Source organism: Podarcis raffonei, chromosome 12 (genome assembly GCF_027172205.1).
Source record: "Podarcis raffonei isolate rPodRaf1 chromosome 12, rPodRaf1.pri, whole genome shotgun sequence".
Taxonomy (NCBI): domain Eukaryota; kingdom Metazoa; phylum Chordata; class Lepidosauria; order Squamata; family Lacertidae; genus Podarcis; species Podarcis raffonei.
The window spans coordinates 32,198,897-32,224,187 of record NC_070613.1 but is presented as its reverse complement, the minus strand read 5'-3'; the positions used below and the strand labels follow the sequence as shown (position 1 = coordinate 32,224,187).

Below are 25,291 nucleotides of genomic sequence, written 5' to 3'. Positions count from 1 at the left end.
AAACATTTTAAAAAGCATTTAGCAGTTTCCTAACAAGTCCTGCTTCTGTAGCCAGGGTTCTTGACTACTCCAGAGCTCCCTATGTATATACAGTAATTCATTCTGGAGCTCTCTATAGAGTTGTTGTTAATGCCTAGATACATTTTTCTTTTGTTTAAAGCATTTCTACCTTACTCTTTAACTCAAAAGTAGCAACAGCCCTTGTTCTCAAGCTAACCATCTAAAAGACATGCCATGCAAGTATATCAGGTTTGTTCCAGAGTTTCCTCCAATATCTATTATTTAAACACATGCCTTGGTTCTCAGCAAGATAATCCATCAGTTTCTGTTTATGAAATACTCTTCATAAATATCTGTCTATAGTACATAGCACTAGCTCATTACAAATAAATAAATAAATAAATATTGGGAGCCACAGCCGCAGATTAAAGAGATGGAATCAGGTACTGGTTTGTGGCTGATAAGTAGTAAAAACACATGATGAAATAATGCTTATCTAATAAAGAACTTTGACTCTTTTGCAATCACAGTTACCACCAATTAAATGAATCAAAATAAGCTGTTGCACAATTACCCTCATCAGGCTAGGAATATAGTTTGATAAATAGCACTACAGTGGTACCTTGGGTTAAGTACTTCATTTGTTCCGGAGGTCTGTTCTTAACCTGAAAAATGTTCTTAACCTGAAGTACCACTTTAGCTAATGGGGGCCTCCCACTGCCACTGCGCTGCCGGAGCATGATTTCTGTTATCATCCTGAAGCAAAGTTCTTAACCCGAGGTACTATTTCTGGGTTTGCGGAGTCTGTAACCTGAAGCGTATGTAACCTGAAGCGTATGTAACCTGAGGTACCACTGTATTGCCACATTTTAGACTACTTTAATAAATAGCTTAACTAACAATGCATCAAAAGACTTTTAAAAATATGGTTATTATTTATTATTTTAAGCTATTTCCCATATTCATGTATAATTTCAAATCATTCAAACAAACTATCCGCAGCTCACGTCTGGATACAATTTCACTTTGCAGTGAATTGCTGCCAAGGCAAACGGTATTGCCCAACCCATTCTAAACCTACCCTAACTCCCTTTATGAGTTTATTATTTAATGCTGCTGCAGAGCTCCAAAGAGACCCAAACAGGAAGCGTCTGGGTGTTTTCTGCTCATAGAGTGGGTGGGACAGAGTTCTTCAGAGAAAATAAGAATATGAGCTGCCTGCAGATCACATTGGGCCAGTTCCTCAATTTCCTCCAAGAGTTTAGTTTCCTTGGATACTGAAATGATTAGTCAACACTAGAATACTATCCCTTTAGACCTGTGTTCCTTTAATTGTATTGGAGAGACCTTGGGTTCTACAAACACAAAGACATGGGGCAGAGGAACACGTACACATCCATGCTCACAAAGGTCCTGTTTCTGGAGCCTTGTGCCAAATGCTAACAAGTCGCAGTTCAGTATTCAGCTCAGTAAATATATGCTGCATGTGCTCTTTCAACTCTCCATCTTCAGGACAGAAACAGGGCTCTGATAGTCCTTTGAGAGTATGCCAGAGAAGAGACCATACTCACATAAACTGAATGTCCTATCACATTGCAAACTGGGGGATGCTGCGGTCCTATTAGTAGAATGTTCCTTCTAAGAGAAAACACTGATGCATTTGTTTCTGAAGTGGTCTGCTTTGTGTGACTTTACCCACCTAATTTTCATGGGAGACATTTGTGGGAAGTAATCTCCACATGAAAAAACCTCAAAGCTTGTATCATGCCAAATAATTATGAATGTTCTCATTTTTAACTGACAGGACGACTCAAAACATTTTCTATATTTTCCACGGTTTGAATCCAGAGATATGCACACCTAAGGGAACTAATGGAACCTGCCTTTTCCCCTTCCTCCAGTCCCTTATGCCATAAGTCACTCCATTCAGCAATGTCCCCTGGATCTCATGAAAGGCTTTTTGGGATGGTTGCTGGCAGGGAGGAAAGTTTGTTCTCAGCAGTCCCCTTCAGTGCACTTATCTTTGGATCCAACCCCATGTTTAATCTAATTTAAAAATCATTGATTCTTGCTTTTATTCACAGTGTTTTATACACATAGTCTTTTTATTATCTGCATTTTCAACATGATTTGTTGTATACTTTTGAGCCCATTTGAACTTTCGCAGTAAGTTTCACCTGAGCTGCTTTTAAAGAGACATTATTCACAGAGCAGTTTACAAATACACATTAAAACATAACCATGCATTTATTGTCATGACACAGGGACTTTACCCCCATAGAATCAAAATGAACCTCATAATATAGATAAAAGGGCTGAAGTAAAGGTGTAAAGATAAGTGAATATGCTGTTCTTATTTGGAGCACAGAAGGGGCTCCTGAACCCGTTCAGTTCAGTTCTGTTCAAACTTCTCTAGTTATTTTCTAAAGTGGACTCTGAGTCTACTGTGTCAATATGCACATGCTCATACTGTATTCTATTTTATTGTTTGGATGAGCAGAGAGCAACATAGCTTATGTGTACCTTGTGATAACCAGTTTACTGAACCTCTTAGAAGTTGTTTAAGGTAATAATTGACTTATCAAGTATCAATTCTGCATCTATCAAGAATCATCACAATGTTGGTCTGCAGCAGCTGTATAATGAGAAATAAAATATTCCAGCAAAGCAGGAAGATCGGTCGATTCATTTTATTGTTACTATTAAACATTTTGTAACTGATATGGAAAAATCAATGAAAATTTGCAGATATTATTGCTTGCCTTCTGTAATCTGAGAGGAATTTCCTTTAACTCCAACTGTAAACATTCCTTATACATACCCTCTCTGTTACTTATCTTTGTCTCAAAGCTTTGTGCAGCATCATATTTTCAAGAAGCAGTTATTTCCTTCCACGTTGCCATGTTGACAAACCTAATCTGGACTCAGATTAACAGCTGAGACAGCAAATGCAGTGATGAAACCATAACAGGGTACTTATTCTTTAGCACATGGCAGCACATTAAAGAATTGTACCTGCTTCTGGATTCAATTCCTATTGCTGTGCTTCCCAGCAAGACAGGAAGCAAGAGGAGCAAGAGGCAAGATCAAAGTGCTATAAAATAAGGAACATGTTGTAAGATAGTAAGAAAATGATTGCATCAGAACATTAAACACTACTTTCTTAGGTCACTTCAACACAATTGGTATTTTTGGGGTGGGATTCAGTTGCATAGCATCACCATCAAATTTCACAATTAAAGTAGATTTGGTGCTTTTGCAAATTAAACCCATTTACATTTTAAAAAATAAATAAATTAAAATACTTTTTGGAGCAAAGAAAGTGATGGGGAAATGCACTAGAAATTGTGCATTGAAATTGCTTGATGCAGTCTCTTATATTTTCTCCCACAAATCAGAACGAATGCTCAATAAACAGTGACGTTATATAACCCTCCCTGCAAGCTTCGTGCAAACAAATCAGAATGCTCAATAAACAGCAGTCTGGAACTAACCTTAGAATACACTGTCTTTGTAATGTAACAAATTAAAGCTTTTTAAGTTGTTATTGTTGCAGCTACGGTGCCTCTCAAAAACAAAACAAAACTGGCAATACTACAGTGTAACCCCATTTCTCTACTTTCTCTCTTTGTGTGGACAGGAGGCAGGCATCTGTGGCAGACTTTAGGCTTCAAAATTTCAGCGGTGCCCTGTGAAACACCAAAATTTGGCACCCCTACCTCCACTTGCCTTCCATTGCTGGTCATTGTTGCAGCAACCGGCCCAGCGCAGGCGAATGTAATCAAGATCCAGGTGTATTGGGATGTGTGGATCTGAGCACCCGCAATTAGCATGTGAAGAGTTAACTAACCTGAAGGTATGGGGCAGTTATTATTATCATTTATTAAATTTGTATAGTAACAACGTCCCAAGTGTGAGTTAGTATACAAATTTAATAAACAACAAGAAAGTCAAAATTGTCTTAAATCCTAGTCAATCAACAAGTGTTGATGAAGTCAGGTGAATTCCTTTGTTAGGTGATGCCTGGTGGGGGATTAACCATTAGCGCTTCAAACCACTAGTGCAGGCATAGGCAAACTTGGCCCTCCAGCTGTTTTGGGACTACAACTCCCATCATCCCTGACCACTGGTCCTGTTAGCTAGGGATGATGGAAATTGTAGTCCCAAAACAGCTGGAGGGCCGAGTTTGCCAATGCCTGCACTAGTGCATCAAAAGAACTGCCCATTAGAATGCCAATATATAAAGGAAGTGGAATCAGGGGAGACAGGGCCAGGAAATGCTTCTATATTTTTTTAAAATGTAGTATAAACACTAACAATTGGGAAACACTTGCCTGCCAGCAGTCCAATTGGAGAACAGCCTTTACCAAAGGTGTTGTGGACCTTGAAGATGCACAAACTCAGGGCGATAAGGAGAAAGAAGCTAAGAGGAAGGCACATTTGGCAAACCCTCATTGTGATCAACTCCCACCCAGAAAACTATGTCCCCACTGTGGAAGGACGCGTGGATCAGAATTGGCCTCAATTGGCGGTGGTTCGAGAGCAGCCCCTAAACTTATGGGTCACCCGCCGCAGCCCTGCTTCCAGAAGCCGCAGAGCTCGCTTAACTCGCGCAGCTCATCGATCTACTTCCCTCAGGTTGTTTGCCTAAGCGGCTGGCGCAGGGCCCCGGCTGGCAGCGCGCCGCCCACGGCCTTGAAACTAACCCAACAGGCTAGCGAGGAAAGACGGGGCGAGCGCTGCTCTGGCTCTCTCTCTCCTCCCCACCCCAGATAAGTTGAACTTTCCCCTTAGAAGGGAGCGCCGGGCTAATATCCTTTCTGCTCTTCGCCTTGGGCTCGCGCCTCGCCTCAGGAGGAAAAAAAAAAGGCGGCCGGCGTCGTTGTCAGCAGCAGCTGCACAAACAAGGCAAGCCATGGCGGCTTCTTCGCCCGCCACCCCTCAGCGGGCGCTCACCGCCTCGCAGCAGCTCCGCGGCCTCTTCTACGCCCTCACGCCCAACGAGAGCTCCTTCTGCGTCGTCGAGGAGGTGCCCGATTACACAGACAAGGTAAGCCAAGCGCAGCTCGGAGGAGGAGGAGGCGGCGGCCTTGGCCTCGCTTGGCTTTTTTACCTGAGGGGGATTTACTGCTGCCCATCTGCTCCCTCCCCTCCACCAACAATGCACGAATCCCGAGGAAGCAACCTGTGCTTTGGGCTGTGGAACACACGTCGTGGAAAGGGCTCTTGGGCTGCCATAGAGAAGCCCAGGGTTGAGTTATACCTCAGGGTGAGGAGAAAAAAAGGCTCGTTTGGAGGGGGGAGTGTTGGTGGAGCTGTTCTGTTTCTTGTGGGGCAGCCCTGGGTGTTGTAAACAAAAATTGCCCTTTTCCCTTATGGGGTATCCAAGAGCCCATATAGAGTCCTTACATAGGTTCCCTATTGGTAGGAGAAGATAACAGAGGCCAACCAGAGAATATTGAGAAGCAAAGCAGCTAGTAAACCTGATCTTTATTGAACTGTTGCAACAGGGTGCTCCCCTCACTCGCAGGAGAGGAAGAGGAACCCAGAACAATGGCGCACAAGGCCTTATAAAGACTTTTGAAATTGCCACCCTGTAGATCAAGACCACCCCCAGAAACATCATACATACATCACAGAAGGGGTGTAATCTAAGACCACCCTCTCAGATACATCATACCTACATCACAGAAAAGGCAGTCTAAACAGAAATTTGAATGTTGTTTTTCTCCTGTCTGGCAGGTTACTTGATTGGATTGCCTGGGGAGCCTGGCCAGTCTTTGGTAATGTTAAATATTTAGTGGGGCAGGTCACAGGCTCACACCCTATTCATATCTTAAATGTGCCCTTGAGACAGGATTTGTGAGGAAAGAGACAATGGGGAGGTTTCCCACTTCAACCTTGAAGAGAAAACATTTGCTCAGTTTAGGAATCAAAATGGTTCCAGGTTGGTCTTCCTGTGCTGATCTATGTACGTGCTTGGTTGGTACACTTATGAACATTATCATATATCTAAGACCTCAAAATTTCTATCACATGGAGCCCTTAGGAGCCAGGGGGCCGGAGTGTCTTCGCCCCCAATAAAATATTTGAGCCCTCCACTCCAATTAATGGACATCGGCAGCACCATTTTCCTAGAAAAAGAAGGGCCAGATTTCTCCCTTGTTCCCTTAGAATGACAATGGCGCCCACCAGAAAAAATGGTGACCACTGGAAAAAGGCTCTTGGCATTGCTGTTCATATGGTTCTTATATATATTATATATTTTTCAGGGTGGGGATTACCTGCCTCCCCCCAGAATTCAAGTTGGCCCCCCTGCCTATGGTACACACTTTGCATGTAAAAAGGCCCCAGGTTCAGTCCTTAGCATCTCCAGGTAGGGACTGGGAGAGACTCCCATGTCCGAAACATTGGACCAGGGCAGCATGGGGGTAGCCCGGATTTTTGTTGGGGAAGACAGTCGGGTCACCCTCTAAAGTTGATGACGTTTTGTGGGGAAATTACAGGCAAAAAAAATACCCCCCTCCCAGTACGGGGGTCATGCGTTGGTTGGTTGGGGGAAAACCTCAGTTGATTGAATACTTTCAATGCTTTTCAAAAGCTTCACCCATGCTAGGCAGCCCACTGTTCTGACTGGGCCTAAGGCAGCTTCCTGTGTTCCTGGCCCTGACTGTGGCCTGAAATGAATTGGAGCTTAACATTGCAGGGAGCTGGTTGGCACCAGGTTTCAATAAGAATGATACAGGAAATTCTGAGGAAGCCCAAATAAAAAGGGAAAACAAATATGGACTGGCATTTTAATACCAAGTGTTGGGTGAATGATTGGGGGAAAGTATCTATTGCTGTTTACCTGGCCTTTACCCCAAGGTCCCAGGAGGGGCTACGATTAAAACACAACATTAAAAATACTTTAAAACAACTTACAAGCACAGAAATAAGGTAGGTCCTAAAATATTTATATCTCAAGTGTCAAAAGCCTGAGTAAAGTGGAGCACCCAGGCTCCCACAATAAGCACACATACCTGGGCAAGTCTCATTGAATTCAATTATTTGTATTCAGTTAATCTTTACTTGGAGTAGACCCACTGAAATTAATGGGCCTAAGTCATGACCATTAATTTCAGTGGGTCTGCTCTAAATAAAAGTTAGTTCAATAGGACTAGCCCACCCATAGGATCAGACTATTAGCTTGCTCTCTCATCTCACTATATCATTTATCTATCCCAGTCCTAGTTCTGGAATGGCATTCTGCAATGGGGATTCAGTTTCTCTGTGATAGGAGGAGAACACAAAATCTTAAAGGGTAAAGGCTTGGGAAAGTTCCCTGTCTGAGATCTTGGAAAGCTGCTGCTACAGTGGGTGAGCTGGATTAATGGCCTATTTGTAAATTCAAACCTGCTTTTCCAGGGGTCTTGGTCACTAGAAAATGTGATATATATGAATTGTAGGATCTACACACACATTGTATTGAGTGTGTGGCGGTTGGGAGTAATAGCATCATGTGTGATCCTCCTCTCGTCTCCTCACCCCCACATGTGAAAAGTGCTAGAATGAGATTTGGATCTGGGAACAAATTCTACATCTGCTATGAACTTTTATGGAAAATTAGATCCCTGAGTCTACTCAGCCTCATCAATATAGCTTGCAGTGTGGAATAACTGCGGTACCTATGAACTACCAGCTCTAAATACAGTTGATTCAGAAACAATACACTGATAAAGTCTTTTGCTGCAGAGGAGTTTTTATCAGTGTAAAACAGAAGCAAGGGCAGACTTACTCAATGTAACAATGGAGAAATTTCCCAGAAGGCAATTTTCAGTTTATTTTCCCTTTCACCGTGCTAAATGGCATTTTTCATACAAGTTTTTATATATATATATTCTAATTTCATGGATCGGTCAGAAGAACACAATACCTATATTTTCTTGAAAGCTCATAATGTTTTTAAAATACAATTTTCTTCATAAATGTCATATTCAAGTTAGGATTGGTTTCACACCTTCAGACTCTTCACTTGATCTCCTGTCTCTTGATGACCCAGCTATATGTGTGAATTGTCTGTAGTGAAAATAAATACGGTACATTGTTACTGAGTTTTTTATGTAATACAAAATTTAAAAATCAACCAACAGCAATATTCTTGCAAAACGGCAATATGCAGATGAGATGATAGCGAAAATAATGTGTTTTCAAGTATAAATCTTTACTAGAAAATAAGCACTCTGTCGTCTTTTATTGTTGTTTTTGTTTCTTTTTCATTTTAGGCAACTCCATGGTTCATTACCCTGATTTTTCTAGAGTTTATTGTTAAGTGGGCTCAGAAGGGATCATCAGCTCGGGTCAATGACAGCATAGCATCTCTCTCTGCAGGGATCCTGTCTCGACTTCCAGAGTGAGTCCTCTCAGTTGCATGGTTTGGCTGATTCATGTTTAGGGGGAAATAATCCCCTATGGCAAATACTAGCTTTCACTAACACAGAAAAGCTAGCAGGTTGGGTTGGTTGTGAAAGTGCAGTGTGAAATTGAAGGCATTTAGCTTCTCCTCCTGCTGCCACTGCACTGCAGGGAAACAATCAGTGTTACCTCCAAAGCTAGGCTTGTGGTTTATTCTTCTCCACTTGTTGTAAGCTAAGAACAGACCTTGGCTACTGCTCATACAGCAACAATGAGCCTGGGTTTGAATGTAATGTTAAGCTAGACCATGGTTTGCTTCTTGGCAGTGCAGCAGCACCAGGGGTGTGGAAGGAGCGAAGCACCTACTGCTTAAGCAGTGAGCACATTAAACCAAAGTTTATTTTATTGTGGGTTAATGTAACATACAAACTAGGCCATTGAGGCATGCAGCTGTTAATACAATATGTAGTTTTGCAGGAACTGGTTTTCCACATCTGCATCTGAAAGTATTTGTAAACGACTAAATAGACTAGACTAAATCAGGGGTTGATAACCTTTTTGGACCATTGGGCACATTTTGAATTTTGAGAAAGTGCTGTGAGTGCCAGTCACAACATGGCTATCGTGGAGGACATGGCATAACACAAAATGGCTGCCATGGGGGATCCATTATTGTTGCTGGAAGTTCCTGTGGTTGCAATGGTGAGGGCTGCTTTTTATCAACTTTGGCTACAATGAACCATGCATTGGTATCCTTGAGACTATATTACTGTAATAGTCTATGTGGGGCTTCCCTTAATATTTGAAGCTGCAGTTAGTGCAGAATGCAGGGGCTGGGTTGCTGAGTGATGTGTCTGGCCATGGCCATGTAACACCATTGTTAACAGAACTACGCCAGTGTCCAGATTTGCAACTGACCCTCGTTTAAGGTTTAGATGTTAACTTAAAAGATCCTAAATAACTAGGGCCTGGGCTATCTGAGCAAACACCTTCTCCAACACATATCTGTCCAGTAACTAAGTTCATCCACAGAGGCCTCCTGTTGGGGCACAGCCTGCAGACATCCATCTGGCATTAATGACGAAGAGGGATTCCTCTGTGATGGTATTGACTTCTGGAATGGTCTTGCTCTAGAAATAAAGCATGCATCAACAGTAATGCAGTTCTGGCACATGCTGAAAGCTTTCCGAAGGAATCCATTCCACTGTCGAACAGGTCTTATTGTCAGAAATTCCACTGTCGAACAGGTCTTATTGTCTTATTGTCTTATTCCTGATGGTTAGTTAGAATCTCATATCTTATAACTTGAATCCATTGGTTTGGTTCCTAGTCTCCGGACAGGAGGAAACAAGCTTGTTGCCCCTTCCATGTGTGACAACTCTTTAAACATTTGAAGATGACTATCATTTCTCTTCTCAGCCTCCTCTTTTCCAGGTTAATAATAATAATAATAATAGTAATAATAATAATTTATTATTTATACCCTGCCCATCTGGCTGGGCTTCCCCAGCCACTCTGGGCGGCTTTCAACAAAATATTAAAATACAGTAATGTTAACATACCCAGCTCCCTCAACCATTCCTCCTAAGGCTTGATTTCCAGACTCTTGATCATCTTGGTTGCCTTCCTCTGTGCATGTTCCACATGCTGCTTCCCTTGTATGCTTTGGTAAAATTAGGTACTACTACTTTAGCTCATAGTTGACTTTACATCTGAACCAACAAATTGATTTGTGCTTGGTGAGCACAAGTCATAGTTTGGTACATGGAAGCTATGGCCCTGCAGTTGGACTCCAGCTTCCTTCAGCCCCAGCTGAATGGTTAGGGATCGTGGTAGTTGTAGCCCAGCAACATCTGGAGGACCAGAAGTTCCCCATCCCTTTATTAAACAGTTGACCAAACATTATCCATTGTTCTAGATGAGTTATGAATAGCAGAGTGGAAAAGCTAACAGGATTAAAAATTAAAACATTCCTTTGTCATTTTTTATACCCAAAAAAGCAAGCAAACAAAAAATAGTAAGTTCCTTCCAATAGAGCTTCAGGCAGCCTTTCCCCCCCAACAAATACATAGTAAGGAAGTTTGACAGAAACTGTTAAAATAATATTTCAGCAGAGCTCACTGTATCTGGGGAAATAGTAGTGTAAATCATTAACAGCTGAGGGTTAGATTAACGCACTATTGATGATATCCTCTCCTAGGGACTAATTTTCATCTTCTCGGCTAACAGGAGAAAGTTTCCCACTTCCTTGGAAAGCATGTGATTAGTATTAAAATGGTGACTTGCAATACATCAAACCTGTAGTTGGAACAGATCTTCAGACATATAATAAGAATACCTTTTTAGTTGCTGTGAAGAAATTTGAAGCCAGGGATTTAAAATTTAAGTATGTAATGCAACTTTTAAATTCTCTTAAAAGGAGGAAGAATATTGCGGCTGCAATCCTAAAAACTTTTAGTAAGTAAGGTCTATTGGACACAGTGGGACTTGCTTCCAAGTAAGAATTGATCAAAAACAAGGATAGTAAATTGCTTAAGGATAATTTAAGAGACATTTAAAATTCATGTAAATGTAAAGCTTTAAACTTTTTTAAAATCACTTTAGAAATGGAAACGGGATTGAGACATTAAAGCTCATTTCTTGGGAATAAGTCTCGCTGAACTCAAGGAAGCTGTTCCCTTCTGTAAGTAGATGGTTCTGAAAACCTTGACACTAAAAAATAAATTACAAATAAAACTTGCCTAAAATCTTGAAAAGTTTTCAGTGAACCAAGCAAAACAATACTCATTTCTCCGGAAATAACTACCGGCATATATATGCTAGATATGAATATCACCTACAGTTCATGCATTATTTCTTATATTGGTTCATTTCCCCCCATGAAATTAAGAACTACAAGTAAATGTTCACAATAACATTTTGGTAAATGTGAAGTGTTTATGTATATATTTTCTTATATTCAGATCCTAAACTCACCTTATTTATTTGAAAGGAATGAACTTCCATGGAAAAATATAGGATTGCAGCCTGCAATGAAGTATCAGAAAATACCTTTCAGTTGGTTGGCCAATATGCTTTTGTATTTAGGCTGTACACTTAATAGTGTTTCTTTTTAGCCATGCCTGCAATGGAGATTTCCATTCCTAAAACCAGAACAAGATATAGTTAATCCTGTCAACTTAATATAACTCTCCACACTGTATTGACTACAAAAAGAGGGGAAATTCCTATTGGAATTTTTATTATGTGTGATTCTACATCTTCCTTTGTTGATAACCTTTAAAATTATGCAGCTGTTTCATATTCATTTTTTAAATAGCTGAAAGTCATTTAACCTATAAGGGCTGCAATTCTTTATACACTTACCATTGAAAACAATGATACATATTTTTGTGTTGGTTGGAGCTTTTCTTTATTTTTAACGGAAACAGCACAGATTTAAAATAACAATAAGCAAGCGTTTACTAGGCTCTGCTAATAATATTCAAAACTCTGCCATTTTTGTGAATTGCTCTTAGCCTAAGGTTCATAGCCAGTTTTGCATATTGAGGGTAGAAGTGGATCATATTTGCCTTCCTGAGCGAAGTCAGGGAATAGAACTCCCACTTCTTCCTTCCCCTTTCCGCCACCTTGCGGAAAGTTTGGCTTTGTATTGGAGTGTGAAAAGGGAGAAAAAGCCTTGACTCTAGCATGTCAAGCATATTTCAACTCGATTTGTGTCAACTCTAATAAGTTGGTTGACAGAGTAATAAATTGGTTGTCAGCTCGAGAGCTGGCAACTGTCCAAAAAATAAAAAGGGGATTTCAGATTGCAGGCAAGCTCTTTTCCTTTTTCAGCCTGAGGTTTCCAAAGGCTGCTGCTTTCCCCTCCTTTTGCATAGAGAAAACATTAGGAAATCTTGTTGTTTTACTTTTTCTAGTCGTTTTCCCATTGAGAAATGTAAATTTCAATTTTAAAGTAAGTCGTCTGTAGACTTAGTTACGGTGTGTGACTTCTCAGCAATTTCTGTGAAATAAGAGTGGTGTGGCCAGCTTGTATCTTTGTAAACCACATTGAGGTTTTGGTTTTTTTACAATTAAGTGCTGTATACATTTTATTAAATAAATATTTCCCTTGCGCTGAGGAATGCTCCCTGTTGTTATTAGACAAGAACAGTGTGTTTGTGTGTGTGTGTGTGTGAGAGAGAGAGAGAGAGAGAGAGAGCAAGAGCAAGAGCGAGGTTTCGCTTCATAAGCAGAACCAGCAGAACATACATAGCTGCTCATGGTAAGCATACGGTGGTGAAGGCTGGCTGTCTTTCTAATTTTGTGTTATTCCATGCTCCCCATGGCAGCCATTTTGTGCCCCACAGCAGACACAAGATTCACAATGTGCACACTTAATCCAAAAAGGTTGGTGACCCTTGTTATAAGCAGATTTCCTATCTCATATTTTATTTGTGTCATATCTTCTGGATTTTAGTCTTTGAAGATCCAACGTTTCCTAGCAGCTCCCTTTCTTTTATTCCACAAAAATAGACAGCAATTTATGGATTTTTCACACATTATTTATCTAACCTTTTGCAGAATTGCATATAAAGCAACATTACTCCAAAATAGGTAGAAATTAAAGCCAAGTTGGAATGTTAGTGAATTTTCCTACTATGTTGCAATGAAAATTTGTCAGAGCTTCTGATTATAATCAGTTTTCTTGGAGCAAGTGCCATTTACATAAAAGAGTTTAGTTTCAGGTAAGTAATCAGCTTAATTAACCTCCATTTTTTTCTTGAAACCCTCATTGAAGGGGGGAGTGGAAGGTTTTTTGTTTTTTTGGGGAAAAAGAGTAAGCATTAAATAACTGCTAGGTTGATGACTTTTATAAAATATTATACAAAAAGACATAAGTAACTGCTGATGCTTTTTTGTGATACAATCAATTATTCTTACAATTCTAGCTATTATGTTTCATTTTTTTGTAATCCAACGATGAATGAAAAATATGCAGAATTTACTTGCGTGACTTTTAAAACCAAAACAAAATCATTTCTTTGCAGTTAGTCTGAATTTTACACTCTGGCTACAACCCATGGAAAAAAGGACTCAAGGGCAAAATGAAAGTTCATAAAAATGGAGGAAACGTATCTGTTCATATTTCTGGATATGCTGCAAAAGCATTACATTTCTTTTATTAACAAGGCCAAAGTGAGAAAACAGTATCCAGTGGCCACAATCCAACACAGAGTCAGGCACTCTTAAACCCTTTTGATTCAGTAGGGCTTAAGTCCATGTAACTATTCACTGGATAGTGGCCAATAAATGATAACATTGTGTTGCGTGATCCCCCCCCCTTTTTTTCATTTCCTGGGCAGTGAAATGATGTTGAGAATACTTTTTTTTTGTTCCCTTTAGACTAGCATTGGTTCTCTTCTCGCCAGTTGTCTGTATGATTAAGAATTTAAGCTAAGACGTGCAAATGCTGCATGCTATAAATTGTAAAAATATGGTTGGTCATATAAAATCATCTTTAACAATATCTGAAGAACAGGACTCTTATGAAAATTAAACATCTTCCAGGTGTTTTGCCTTAGAAAATGGCAGGTTCACCTACCATTGAAAGTTGCATGGAAATTCTCGGTCCATCAACTGCCAAAGTGAAGTTAAACAGATATCTTGAGTGGAAAATCAGGACAGCTGTTGGAGGGCTATGAGTGAGGCACAGGTGGACTATGACAGCCAGAGGTGAAAGAGGGTCCTCTCATACTCTTTCTGAATTCTTTTTGGTTTTTGGAATTGTAACCAGGAAACATTGCCAATGCATTTCCCAAATAATAGTTTAGTGTTAACACACTTTGATCATAGTGATTCTTTGTAGCTAGAGGAATCAGGTGCGCAGAGCCTTACAGGTAATTTTGGGTCAGTTTAAGACTCCAGCACCACAGTAGCAGCAATCTAATATGCTAACTGCACTTATTTGTCTTGTTTGTCATTTTTTTGACTCTTTAATGTTGCCTCTGCTCATTGGGCCACTGCTTCTGTAGATTCAGTTTCATAGGGCCCTGCTGATTTGATTTTGAATAATTTATCTTCACTTTTTTTGCATTCCTTATGAATTTGTGTTTATTGCTTCAGCAAGTGTTCTTTCACTGTTTTTCTACAACATTTATTTATTTACTGAATTAATATCCTGCGTTTCCTAGTGAAGGAGCCCTGGGTGGAAAACAGATCCGCAAGTTAAAAACAAAAACATTCTTATTCAGTTAAAACATTCTAAAAACAATTACAGTTTAAAAAGTACTCCATCAAATGATCTCAGGGAGGAGCAGTATTCTTCAGCCACCAAATACTGGAATGTTTTCAAATTCCTCCTGAGCATTAGTAATGATGGAGACCTACAACTCAATAGGGAGGGCATTCCACAAATGGGGAACCATCACTGAAAAAGTGATGCAACTGAGTAGTGCAGGTGGCAGCACTGCCAAAAAGGCCTCACTTGTTGATTGTAGGGTTTGAAATGATTGAGAGGAATCTTTTAGGTACTTGGGTCCCAAGCCATTTAGAGCTTTAGATGTCTCATTTGTCACTGCCTCCACATACTTGTCCAACACAGCCTTTTCTGATTCTGAAGGAATGGAAAGAGAGAGCTGCGTATCATAGGTATACTGATAACACCACTCTCCAAGTCCCCATATGACTGCATCCAATAGTTTCATATGATGTTAAATAGCACACGAGACTGAATGGATCCTTGATGGATTCTGAAAGGCATGGAGTCAAGCAACAATCTCCTATTACTTGGGAATAAGCCATATTCATCTAGCTTTTGAGTAAATTTCTTCTGAATAAATGTGCAAAGAATTGGGCTGCATGTTGAACTCAGAAATTTTCTTCTGAACTATGCCTTCCAAATTTCAGAGCTTTGTTTATAACCATTGAGCTGGCAATATACATCTATGTGTGGGACAACTACAGACTTCTGGAACTGCCATGGGACTCACCGTGGACATGGTATTTGACATTCCTTGGAGTAGATTTTGGTTACTACTGGTTCCACCGTATGGCTCATGGTAAGACGTGTTTTGTTTTTTGATTTCTTGTATACTTTTTACTTGTTTTCTCAAGAGATGCTGATGAAAGCACGCTCAGTTGATGCTGCCAGGAATGTATTAATCTTCTCTTTGACAAGTTGCTCCACCATGAATGCCATTTTGGCCATGAGGACTGTCATCCTGTCACCCAGGACCAGACTACTTGTAGGCAGAGTAAGGTGACGGTGTCAGGCAATAGACAATGGGGGGTGAAATAGTGACAACAGTCTACCCCTGCTATGCCCCCTCAGCATGTTTGCAGGCTGTTTTCACTCTCTTGAACAGTTAGTGATGCTGCTTGTATTCCTGTACTCCCTAGTCATGTTCCAGTGCATCACAGACAGTACCCTTGGAACAGGAAAGCTGAGAGGCAGGCAGCCCAGGCTACAAATGCCAGATGCCAGAAGGCATATGTGTGCATTGTTCTGCTCCTATTATGCATGTGGGTCCTGCTGCTGTTGAATTTGGTTGAGGAATGGTGAATTGAAGTGAGATGTTCGAGGACAGAGCTTTGTGTCACTTAGCTGTCTTCAGCTGCCGTAGAGGATGTTCTCCTTTCCATAGTGTTAGAAGTATGATTCACATACCAGTCCATTTCATGTTTCCATTTCAGTTTATGGAATGGAAGGGGCATTATGTGGTTTCCCCCCTCCTTTTTAGGCAGCAAAATGTTTTGGGCTAGACATGACTGGATGTAGGCAAGTAGAAACCTCAGAGGCAAGACACAGGCAGGCTGGAAGCTGCAAATTGTAAAGTTTGTCTATGTGAGTGAACCACTGTGACGATCAGGACTTCACTTGTATGGAAAATAACTATATTTTGTGAAACTCCCCTAAGTTGTTGCATTATCTTTAATTACTTGTTTAAAATGCACCAGTGAAAAGTTTCAAAAATGTATTGGCGTTTCCCTAAGAGTGAAGTCAGATGTAATCTTCTGAGAGCAGTGTGGCCTTTTTGTGAGTGTGTTCAATTTGAAGGTTTATTTTTTTTCTTGAGTTAGGAAGCTGGGGTACCCAGTATGCTTCTGATTGCCTGGTACCCATGCTGTTGCCAAGAAATCTCTTCCCCTTACTGCCACCAGTCTTTGGAACAATTTTGAAGTTAAATATTTTACTCTCTTTAATTAGCAAGGCAAAGATGAATGAACATATATATACACACACATGAAATTAATTTAAAAATGAAAAAGATTGTCAGCCTTCCTGAAGCATGAAAGGTAGGGGCTAAAACTGAATGGCCGTATAAACATTTGATTTGCTGTTGTATATGTTTGTATTTTAAATACTAGCAGTCACCTTTAAAGTCCAAAATGGCCTGGGGTGAGGCCATATGAACTTGCATGTACTTTAAGATTTGCTCTCTGGCTCATCCATTCGCAAAGATCTGATTGGTAGTTATCAGAAATGGGGTCTTCTCCTTGGTGACATCACAATTATGAAATTCTCTTCTCATGAAGATCTAACAAATGCCGTTTCTTCCCCTTCTTATACAGGTGCTTTTAAACTTCTTCTTTTTTGAAAAAATATTTGCTTTTTTACCTTGCTTTTTAATTGTTGTTGTTTAGTTGTTTAGTCGTGTCCGACTCTTCGTGACCCCATGGACCAGAGCACGCCAGGCACTCCTCTCTTCCACTGCCTCCCGCAGTTTGGTCAGACTCATGTTTGTAGCTTCGAGAACACTGTCCAACCATCTCGTCCTCTGTCATCCCCTTCTCCTTGTGCCCTCCATCTTTCCCAGCATCAGGGTCTTTTCCAGGGAGTCTTCTCTTCTCATGAGGTGGCCAAAATATTGGAGCCTCAGCTTCACAATCTGTCCTTCCAGTGAGCACTCAGGGCTGATTTCCTTAAGAATGGATACGTTTGATCTTCTTGCAGTCCATGGGACTCTCAAGAGTCTCCTCCAGCACCATAATTCAAGAGCATCAATTCTTCGGCGAACAGCCTGCTTGATGGTCCAGCTCTCACTTCCATACATCACTATGCTTTTTAATACCTCTGTTCATTTCTACTGTGTTGTTTGATTTCCAGCATTGTTTTATTTGTTTATTTAAATGTAAGCTGTTCCAAAACATTGGTTTGAAAAGGAGGGTATAAATTATTTAATAATTTTAGGCCAACATGCCTAAAATTAGTAGGGGACCCCTTTTGGGATTAGCGTGAACTTTTGTATTTCCTTCAAATGATAGGAAATAGACATTTCTGTTCAAAGGGGAAACATTCCTAAATCCTCAGATGTGTGGAAAACATTGCTGCAGGCTAAAAACTATAAGGACAGGTAGGAAATTATGATGGGCTGTTGAACTGAGTGGAAGGGTGGGGTGGCTCCTGCCGCTGATGAGAACACTTGTGATGGAAAAAGGAATGGGGTCAGAATCGGGCTAGAACAATGCTGGGAGGGTTTTTGAATTAAGCAGCAGAGGAAGGAGGCAATCGGACATACAGCAATCCTATGGGGAGGAACTCCAGACTTCATTTAGAGAGAGGGGTGGGTGGGAGATGAGGAAGTGCATGGGAGATGAGACAATGCTAAGGGGAGGGAATATTCATCATAAGGGGTAGCCAAATTCTTTGTGTGGGTGTGAGAGAGATGGGGAATATTTTTCATCAACAACAACATTAACTGTATTGGCAGCACTAAGATGTCCATGATTTCCATTATGAAAAGCTATTATAATACATCTCATCCTGAGTACCTAATCCTATCCACCAAATTTGCATTGACAGAGAGGAAAAGAAAATCTGTTCACTTCTGTTTGGGGGGGGGGAGAACAATTGCCCTTTAAGAGAGCACTGTTGAACTCCTATTTTTAAATTATAATTAGACCATTTCATTGCAGGCAATACGATTTTTAAGGTTCAAACTACATGTGACACTCAGTTGCATGATTCTTTCCCCAGATGATTTGTTTCTTTAATGCAAAGCAGCCTTGGAGGAGGCTGTGATCAAGAGCGGGGAGAACAGTAGGGGGGTTGTTTTAACTCCTATCCTTCCTGCCATTAGTCTGCTGAAAATCCTCCCCCCAGCTGCTTTCCCACCTGTGGGGAGAAAAGAGATTAGGTCCTGTCAGGGAAAGAAGCACACAACTGTGTAGTGACAGGATGCATGCTTGGTTCATTCTGAAACAGCCTGCTCACTACTACACTGGATGGGTGCCAGTTCAGCAAGGTAGAAGAATCTCGTGCCATAATAGCCACACAGAATAGAGAATTGTCAAGGGAGCATCTTTACACTATGGCTGAGGAAACTATCTAGTTCTGTTCTCTAGAAGTGCTCTATTTTGGGCAGTTGTATAGGTAGAGGACCGTTGTCTTGCTAGTAATTAAACTAGCAAGCGAAGTGGAAAAACAGCAGTGAAAAGGAGGTTACTAGTCAGTTTGGGGCATCCGAAACCATGTGGGATTGGCAAGATACAGTAATGGCTACTTGTGTTTTGCAAACTTTCAAAGGACTCAGGAGCGCAATGCCTCCCTGCCTCTTTAATGACAAGCCATTCCGTGTGAGGCTGTTGAAGAGCAGCAATGTAAACTAAAATTAATGTTACACTAAACATATATTATTAGTAACTTTTTTTTGTAATTTGCTTTCAGCTTAAAAAACAACAACCAGAAAAGAGACTTCAAAAATGTATTAGAAAGTGCCTTTGAACATGTGAGCCATTGGGAAAACTTTTAATAGATGGCTTTTCAAATTTTAGCAGACCCAACTACAGCGGTACCTCAGGATGCGAACGGGATCTGTTCCGGAGCCCCATTCGCATCCTGAAGTGAACGCAACCTGCGTCTGCGCATGAGCAGGCCATGTTTTGCCACTTCCGCACATGCGCGTGACATCATTTTGTCCGTCTGCGCATACGCGCACTCGAAACCCGGAAGCAACACACTCCGTTACTTCGGGTCACCACGGAGCACAACCCGAAAATACTTAACTTGAAGCACATTTATCCTGAGGTATGACCGTATTTTAACATTACTAACTCTGAGGCTTTTAAAAAAGGTGGGAAAGCTTTCTGTAGAAGGTGACAGTATAAGGTTTCTCATCTACTGTAGTTACCTTGTTTGTTTTACATATATTTTGCTTGGTTAATTACAAATACAGTATGTGATGTCTTTTCCCAGTGGCTAAAGGTTTTTATTTTCATTTTAAAGGTGCCAAAATGCTTTTTAGTTCAAGAATGGCAGTGCTTTCCCCAGGATACTGGAGTGTTTTCTAGGTGACGCAAACACAAAAATGGATAAAACAGATTTATTCCTCTGCACTCTTCACTTTTAAAAATAGTCAGTGGAATGAATAGACCCATTCTGGTGTTTTCAGAATTGGTCTAAGGCCTATTGTCATGTTTCACCATATGAATTAGACAAACTAATCTTCCCATAGTTGCCTGTGAGCAAATAAACTTTTGCAACATTACTGTGGAAAAATTCTAACCCATATGTGATGCTGTTAAAAGTCAACTTTTATTTGGCTATATCTGAATTTCCCAACCTGTAAGCCTCCTGATTTGTTAGGCTGTATTCGTAGGTCACATTTTCTGATCCTCTAACATTCAGAAATTTAAACCATAGTTTGAAAGATTGGGAAAGCGTGTTCTCATTAAAAGAGAGCATGTGTTGCGGTGGGGGCCAGCCAAGACACCCCTCTGTTGCCAGGTAGTTTGGGATGGTATAGCCCTGGCAGGGATTGGTAGCCTGAGTTGCTGGGGTAATTTTGATGTTACCAATTTGGGGGTGGGAACAGGGGTTTTTTAAACAGTGCTCGCAGCGATCTGCTTTCTCTTTTGCTGCGTGCACCGTATCACCCTCCCACCCTCCCTTAATTTGGGTCTTGTGCGTTGACCTTGCTATGCCTGTCATGGGGTCGTCTGCCGTTGGGGCAGAGGCCTGGTAGGAATTTTGTCCCTTTGGCTGATTGGCTGGTGCCATTTATTTTTTGCCTACTGCATAGCAAATCATCACAACTTGTAAGGTTGCGGTTAGGCATTGGTTATAATTGGTTGGAGGAGGGGTAAGGATTGGCTGGGCCTGCCCCTCCAATGCTGCTGCTGCAAGGGAATTCCGTTAAAGGAATTCAGGGGCTTGCCATCCTTTTGTCCAAACCCCTGGAATCTGGTTTGGGCCACGTAAGCCCCTGGGAGCATGCGGGGAGAAGCTGAGGGCCTGTGGCGCAGCTCCAGTTCTCCCCAACATTGTTTCCCCTCACTGACTTTCGCTGGAATCCGGAAGTCAGTTCTGTCCCCAGACGGGGGGACAGATAGTCCTAACCAATGCCTAAGCAACCACTCACATCCATGTATGTTAATAAAGTTGTGGCCAAAATTATGCCAAAAACCTTAAACAAAAATTCTGCGTGAAGTGTGTGTTGTTGGGATGGGGGTGTCTTGGGGACCTCGACACGCAACAAGCACTATACTTGCGTGTTGACACCCCCCTTCCCTCCTATTATGCACTAAGCTCAAACCTCAATCCGCCATTATGTCTGGCAAGTTGTGATAAGAGTGACTCTTCCAAACTAGGAATCTACATGAGGAGCTCCATGTTGGGCAGAAGATTCTTGCATTGCAGAGCGTTGGACTAGATGACCCTCATGGTCCTTCCCAACTCTAAAAAGGTAAAGGACCCCTGACAGTTAACTCTGGTCATGAATGACTCTGGGGTTGCAGTTCTCATCTCGCTTTACTGGCTGAGGGAGCCGGCGTACAGCTTCTGGGTCATGTGCCAGAAGTGGCTTAGTCATGCTGGCCACATGATCTGAAAAAACTGTCTGCGGACAACGGAACACCGAAACCAGAGCAACACACGGAAACACTGTTTACCTACCCGCCGGAGCAGTACCTATTTATCTACTTGCACTTTGACGTGCTTTTGAACTGCTAGGTTGGCAGGAGCTGGGACCGAACAACAGGAGCTGACCCTGTTGCAGGGATCTGAACCACTGACCTTCCGATTGGCAAGCCCAAGGCTCAGTGGTTTACACCACAGTGCCACCTATGTCCCCCACTCTTATAGTTCTATAATTCTGTGATTTTATAATCAAACAGTTTGGAGAGAATCACTCAAACTAAGAGGGCAGCATAGCTGCTGTTTCAAGTGGTGGCAAAATCAGCCTCCCACTTGGTATTTTTTGGTTCTGCTTTGTTTTTAACTAAAAGAAATTATTGGCCATTTAATCTTCCCCCACCAGAACATTTGGAAAATTCACTTTGCTAAAGTTGCGCTTTACAGGGGAATGGTGGACCCCAGAATGTGTGTTTGAGGAAGGAGATAATTTTAGTCTGACTTAAAATAATGTAACATTTATTTTAAAAAGTGGTATTAGTATCTGAATTGTCTGTGCTGAACTTTAAAACTTAGGTATATAATAAAATCAAATGTGTCGGTTGTATGGCCCTTGTAGTTTAAATGCGTCAAGTTAAACCACAATAAGAAGACTTCAGACTACTTATATTTATGCTTACTGGCATCCCAGGGAAAAAGGTAAAGTTCAGTTTATAAAACCTGGGCAAATAAGGATGTAACTTTTTCTTTTCTCCCTTGGGCTGAATCTCAGCTGAAATAACTGACAATTTCTGGACTTGCAGGAGGAAATGATGAGCTAAGATAAATATCCAGATGTTTGCTGGCCAGATGGATAATGTTACATTTTGGAAGACAATGGTATACCTGTGTCTCCTGACAGGAAGTTGTAAACACACACAACCTTTTTATCTCTGTAGTCTTGATGAAAGTTTGTCTCACTTTTTTAAAATATAAAAGTGTGCATTTTTTTATAACTAAACCTACAACGGTTCCAAATAAGAAATCCTTGCAGCATGGAGGCACAGCTTTGAAATAGTGGCTGCATCTGTCAAAGTTAATTTAACACTCTCTGTGCATTGATTTCAGTTCATGGGAGACTTGGCTTCGAGAAGTGCCTTTCCAGCATTAGGAAATAGGTGTGCCATCTTTTCCCATGCTTCCTTGGGTCTATTCTCATGTTTCAGGTTATTTATGTCCAAAACTGGAAACCTTGACTTTTCACCTGTCCACACCAATTCAGCCCCCCTTAATTGTTTGGTTACATTTCAATCAAATTATTGAAAGTAATATTAAAAAGTAATGGTTTGTATCCAAAGTTAGTCATACTCGTAATAGACCCATTGAAATGATTGAGCATGACTACCGTAATTTAGGTCCATTAATTTCAGTAGGTCTACTCTAAGTAATAGTTGAATACCATCCTATGTAAATGAGACGCGGGTGGCGCTGTGATGTAAACCACTGAGCCTTGGGCTTGCCAATCGGAAGGCCAGCATTTCAAATCCCCACAACAGGGTGAGCTCCCGTTGTTCAGTCCCAGCTCCTGACAACCTAGCAGTTTGAAAGTACGTCAAAGTGCAAGTAGATAAATAGGTACCGCTCCAGCGGGAAGGTAACTGGCATTCCCGTGCATTGCTCTGGTTTTGCCAGAAGTGGCTTAGTCGTGCTGGCCACACGACCCAGAAAAACTCTGCGGACAAACGTTGGCTCCCTTGGCCAGTAAAGCAAGATGAGCGCTGCAACTCCAGAGTCATTCGCGACTGGAGTTAACTGTCAGGGGTCCTTTACTTTTAACTTTTACCCTATGTAATTATTCAGCAGTGTAAACTCATATGAAGCTTCTCAACTCCTAGAGAGCCACATATGCTGGTTTTTCATGTAGACTGGATACATCCAGAAGGTGGAAAATAGCGTTGAGGTGAAATGGAGGGTGCTTTTTAAAAAACAGAAACAAAACAACAGACTCTTTAAAAAAGCGTCCCCTTTTGGTTAATTTCATGGGGTGGCTATGAATAGGATGAAGGTGTTTGCCGTTGCAGATTAAGGACTCTGTTTCTTGCCCTCAGTCTGTATTGATTTTGTGACATCAGGTATAGCCAGGTCTGGGGAGAGCCTTAGCTCAGTTGCAGAGTCATCTGTTCTGTCTGCAGAAGGACCCAGATTCAATCCCTGGTATCATCAGGGAGGGCTGGGAGAGACCCCTGTTTGAAATCATGGAGTGCCACTGCCAGTCAGAACTCAGCTAGATGGACCAGTGGTCCAATTAAGTACAAGGCATCTGCCTGTGTTGCTGTGGTTAAGTGATTTAGTGATGTAATGCTGGGTATGGTAACCCTGATTGACTGGAATTGCATAGTCCGCAAGGAGGAGGAGGGGATTTTAAAAATTGGTGCCAAAACAGCAGCTGATTAAGGCTGTAAATGACAAGGAGCAAGGAATAGATGGAATGGTGCTATTTAAAATTGAATTATGTTTATAAACCACTTAGAGATTTTTTTTTACAACTTAGCAGTATCCAATTTCTGTTAAATAAATATAAATAAATAAAAAGAAAAAAAACTTGGTACAGCACTGAAGAAGCTTAAAAATCCTACAGGTTGAATTTTCATGTCCCCCTCTAAATTGTTTTATGGATAGGTGTGTAGAAAGCTTTTTGTTGAAATGGGGAGTTTCCAGCTCTTTAAAATGTGGAGCTGATGGGATTGAAAGGATATATAATCCTAAATCAAATTAAAAGGTGTCTCAGTTTGCTATTCTGGGCCACGTAGAAAAGTGTTGTTCATCTATTGCTAGTGAATGAGCATTGCGTCTCCAAACTATGATTTGAGCTAATTACATTTTAGGCAAAACGCTGATGCAAATATGATGTTGCACCATTGAAAGAAAAGAGAGGGAAAAATTCAAGAGGAGGGGAAGGAAAGGAGAAGGTGCAGATGAACCTAAACAGTGCTTCTGATTCCCTTATCAGAATTAGATTGGGCAACATCATGCTTGCACTAGTCCTGGGTCACTGATTCCTACTAGTTTCGCATCCTCCATTTTCTTCTTTTTATCCCATTCTTCTTTTTCTGTAATCCCAGGAGGACTGCAACATGTAGTCTAGGATATACTGACTCTTGAATTGTTATCTGCTAACCAATAAAACAAGCACTATTTTGTGTCTGGTTTCCCACCACCTGTATTTTTTGAAGAGAAGCTAAGTATCATAAAATAATCAGAATATGTATTACAGTTGTATATACAGTGCATCAGATTTTGAGATTCCTTGCAGATTCCCTGATGCTTCTGTTAAACATGTGCTTGGCAAAAGTTGGGGTGGGGTGGGGGGCTAAATTGAGTCTCCCCCCCACAGCTACATTCTAGACAGTATCTGTAGATCAAAATGTATTTTAAAAATAATAAATCATAAATAAAATTGGTACTTGGTCAAGAGAAGGTTATTATTCATATTAGTTTATCCCACATTTAGATAATACGGTATCTTGACTGATACCATCTTACTTGATAATATATTCCACCCATCTAACAGCATATATTTCCATATAAATATGGAATCACAGGATCATTTGTTTGCATGAATGTATGCACTATTCATATGCCGTTTCCCAAGACTAGCATGTACCAATGTAAAAAAAAAAAAAAATTCATTACAGCTGATAACTGTGTTTTTAAACCTCTTATGAATTGGTGGAGACAATGTTTTCCAGTGAGTAAAGTATTTAGATTAGTTCTGAGCTGTAATTATGGGCATACACTTAACTTCCTTTGACTTCCTTAGGATTGCATAAAGTACAAAAGTTGATCTAGCAAATGATTACAGTATGAAACATAGATGGTGTAATTCACAGAATCATATCAACACACAATAATAAAGGCCTCCCTTTATAGAGAGCCCCTCAAGATCTACATATGATTCTCTGCTAAACAGCCATGTTATTAGAGCTTATTATTAAAAGAGATGCATATAAGGCATCTGACAGTATCAATTTTAAGGCTTTAGTGCACAATAGCACCAGGAATCTAAAATTAAAACTGTTATTA

At 40.8% G+C, this 25,291-nt stretch overlaps 1 protein-coding gene across 1 annotated transcript in view; it reads left to right on the top strand.

The window, feature by feature from the left end:
- Window positions 1-4,912: 4,912 nt before the first annotated feature.
- The window catches only part of AGMO (alkylglycerol monooxygenase), a 118,049-nt gene continuing 97,670 nt past the window's right edge, over window positions 4,913-25,291 (top strand). Inside the window, exons 1-3 of the mRNA XM_053410193.1 lie at window positions 4,913-5,050; window positions 8,265-8,392; window positions 15,286-15,437. Of these exons, the coding sequence (XP_053266168.1) occupies window positions 4,916-5,050; window positions 8,265-8,392; window positions 15,286-15,437 (415 nt within the window). The 5' untranslated portion in view covers window positions 4,913-4,915. The remainder of the gene's footprint in view (window positions 5,051-8,264; window positions 8,393-15,285; window positions 15,438-25,291) is intronic.